The sequence below is a fragment of the Tubulanus polymorphus genome, chromosome 4, assembly GCF_964204645.1.
Source record: "Tubulanus polymorphus chromosome 4, tnTubPoly1.2, whole genome shotgun sequence".
In the NCBI taxonomy this organism is placed as follows: Eukaryota; Metazoa; Nemertea; class Palaeonemertea; order Tubulaniformes; family Tubulanidae; genus Tubulanus; species Tubulanus polymorphus.
The window spans coordinates 15053017-15056816 of NC_134028.1; the positions used below are offsets into that span (position 1 = coordinate 15053017).

Here is a 3800-nt window from a genome sequence, read left to right on the forward strand (position 1 = left end):
AAATAATTTTAGATTAGCAAATCATTAAGGCTAATTCTACATGTCCAAAACCGTCATGACAGCTAGGTTGCTGCTCCTTGCCAAAAGTCGAACGGGAGAGTCGGCATTCTAGGAATGTCGATCTTTTCTATAAAAAAGGCCCGCAGTCTTGAGAAAGCAGACTTACCAGGGACGCTCGTTAAAGATACTTGAGGTTTGGGTGGAAATACCAGAATTAAGACGGGTTACCAACAGTAGTGTACAATAGGAATTTGGAGTTAGGAATTGGACTGTGTACTATCTGGAGTTATTACTATCATCAAGGTAAATAAAATCTATATTATTATTATATTCAATCAGAATTTCGGCATTTTAGTTTAATTATTTGGGTTTGTGCACGGACACGTTCTCTCGCCAGGGACCGATCTTTACGTTTTTATATTCAACGATTAAGGAGAGGATTGTGACCGGTGTATCAGTATGTATGGTGCCAGAAAGCCAATTGGATCATATATACTGCTCACATAAGATAGAATAGAACGTCTCGTAGGAATAGTATCTGAAGTCTCGATATCGAATTTGAATACATCAGACTCAGCGCACCATAATATGCCCAGCGTACGTTCAGCTGGGAGACTAAAGTCGTAAGAGTTCATATCAGCTACATTTTTTGACAACTTTGCTTCGTCTATTGATGAAAGAATGCAACGACTATTGCTTAACCATCCTGTTAAGCAAAATCATCCGCAATTACATAGATTACTTACGCCCGCAACGAGGTCTAGGGCTTCGCTTTCAGTTTTAACTGATTTAATGAAATCGTCGACATAAAAGTTTCTTAAAACACACTGGCGGACTGATTCTGCTAAGTCGGTATTGTCATAAGCCGTCTGGTGGAGTGCATAGTTAGCACACGATGGAGATGATTTTGCTCCGAACGGATGAACAGTCAAACGATAAATCAGCGGGTCGGTTTTCATGTCTCCGTCTTTCCACCATAGGAATCTAAGCAGATTGCGATCTTCAGGTGGTACGTGTATTTGGTAAAACATCTTAGTTATATCCGCCTTTATGGCTATTGCATTTTCCCGAAATCTAAGTAGTACGCCTAATAATGAATTCGTAAAGTCAGGTCCTTGTAAAAGACAATCGTTCAATGAAACTCCGAAAAACTCGGAGGAACCATCGAAAACGACCCGTACTTTTCCTGGTTTTGCTGCATGCAACACCGCGTGGTGCGGCAAGTACCATGTTTTTCCGGAAACAGCGACATCGTACAATGGTACTGGCTCAGCATGCCCCAGTTCAAGCATAGTGTCGATAACAAGTTTATAACTATCGTATAGTTTCGCATCGCTAACTAACTTCCTCCTGAGACTATTCAATCTGCGCTCCGCGTAACAACGATTATCAGGTAAACAGACGTTTTCCGACACAACAGGCAACTTAATAGTATAGTGGCCATCACGCAAATTTATCGATTTATCGACTTGCTTGAGGAAACGCTTATCTAATTGCGACAGTTCTTGTTTCTCAGTACCAAAATGATCCGGAAAGTCCAAGGCCATCGCGCCACGAACTAGATTTTCTAGGTTTTGGTCGTGAACTTCTGTAATGGCTGTACTAGCGGTAAAGAAGGAGCTCGCCTCCTTAGGGCACAGGTTCCAAACGACCCAGCCTAGAGCGGTCTTACAGGCATGCGGAGAACCAGGAGGTCCCGTACGCATCTCTACTGGCGTATATGCCTCTGCGATATTATTACCGATTAGAATTCCGATTTGTTTACAAGGTAATTCAGCGACACTAACATCGTGAAGATGCGGCCATTTTCGAACATCTTCAAGGTTCGGTACATACCTTGACGATACGGGAATATCAGCCTTTGAATAGGCTCGCGGAATTAAAACAGATTCGCCGGTCCAATAATTGTGAACAGATATATTATTTAATGCGTATGATTCGATTACATTGACACTATCGATTGTCTGTACCGACAATGTACTTTTCTTTCCCGAACAATTCAATTGTTCGCGAATCTGATCACTAAGAAACGTGATGGTACTTCCAGGATCGAAGAACGCATATGTCGTGACGGATTTTGTACCATTTTTAGTACTCAAGCGCACTGGAATGATTGCTAACGAGCAGCTACTTTGGACTCCTGTATGCCCCGTGAGTCCTGTTTCGCTAGGGCCGGTAACTGACGAATTTATACGATCACGAAAATGTAGCACGGTGGGGTGGCTCTTACCACATTTCTCACATACCATTAAATTTCTACAAAACTTCTTACGATGACCGGTCCTTAAGCATCCAAAGCATAGTGAGTGACGTTTCAATAGTTCCGTTTTACTTTCATCGGTGTCTTTTTCGAAAGACTGACAATTTAGAAGATTATGCGATTCGTCTTTACAGAAAATGCATGGTCTGCTAATACTATTTGCTGATTCGCTCGGATTCGATTCGACCTTGTTAAAACGGAATTTATCGTCGGCGGTTCTACGTTTTTCACTATAATTAGCCTTGTGTGCACTAATAGTGAAGCTTCCAGACGGACGAGGACTTTTTTTTATACGGAGCTGGTTTTACGCTATCAATGAGTGATGTGCTTTTCATTATGAGAATGCCGGTTTGCTAGCGTATCTATTTAACACCCGTATTGCTCGGGATAGTTTTACTATCAACGGGTGGCGCTGTATGTAAATTTCACATAAATCAACGACTTTCGGCTATAAGCGGTACTTAAGACCACTTGAAAATATCATAGTCAATTACGGTAGTAGTGAACATAAAAAGATACAGTACAAAGATACAGTACGGTGTACAGTTAAGGACATGATTCCATAGGACCCATACTAGAGACATTTTGTTCAGACAAGGACTATTAGTTAAACACTAATCTTCATTTTCAGCAATTAACGTTCTGGTGAATTAATTAGTGATTCGGTCTTTCGGTGGTTCGAGATAAAATGCCCGCAAAATAAGAACCTAACGAACCAGGGCTGACCACAAATTGCCCAACAGATAAATTTTCGAAACGACACAATCCAATCATGTTTGGTAACAAATGTGGCGTGGACCATGGTCTTTTAACTGACCAATGCATGACCAGTACTGACCATATAGTAAATTATGTGTTTGCAAACAATTAAGTTGTTTGGTGTCAAATAACTAGATATGATGTGGGCATTAATCTAAAAATTGTTTAACTGACCAATGCTTGACCAGTACTGACCAGTTACCAGTGCTAACCAGAACCCCCATAAGTAATTTATATGTTTAGTGAATCCTTCGTTGGTACTACTAGCTTTTACATTTAAATTTGTCGCTTGAAAAAGTCTTGTCCGATTTTTGTTGTAGGTAGCGAGCTAACTTTGAAATTCCGCTAAAATGCATAAGATTTTTACGTAGGGTTTTGAACGAACAACGTTTCCATTTGTAATTGTAACGTGCGCATTTGAGCCTGTAACGTGCACATTTTACTCGCGTGAACGTGCGTATCGGTACCAACATGCGAGACTTGTCAAACTTTTACGATCAAGACTTTTAAACTGAACAAAGAAGATATCATATCATATTATATATACATGAATAGATGGAATGATAATGTAGTAGTTTTAAATGTTTCGTAGCTGCTGTCCACTGACCACAGATCAAAGCTAATTGCCTGATATGAAATATATTTTTGTTATAGAGATGTAGTAGATCAGTGAGAATTCAAACTTATGGTTAATTTTGAGTGATCACAACGCTAACCAATAGAGAAAGCTGTAAGTCCTAAGAAAATATGCATTAAGTATAACATATCTTTCAATATAATG

General features: G+C 39.9%; 1 protein-coding gene across 1 annotated transcript; it reads right to left on the reverse strand.

Moving 5' to 3' along the window:
* Positions 1-719: 719 nt before the first annotated feature.
* LOC141904318 (uncharacterized) lies at positions 720-2249 on the reverse strand. The gene has a single exon (XM_074792900.1). The coding sequence runs from the start codon at positions 2247-2249 to the stop codon at positions 720-722; it is 1530 nt and encodes a 509-aa protein (XP_074649001.1).
* Between the last annotated feature and the right edge of the window lie 1551 nt (positions 2250-3800).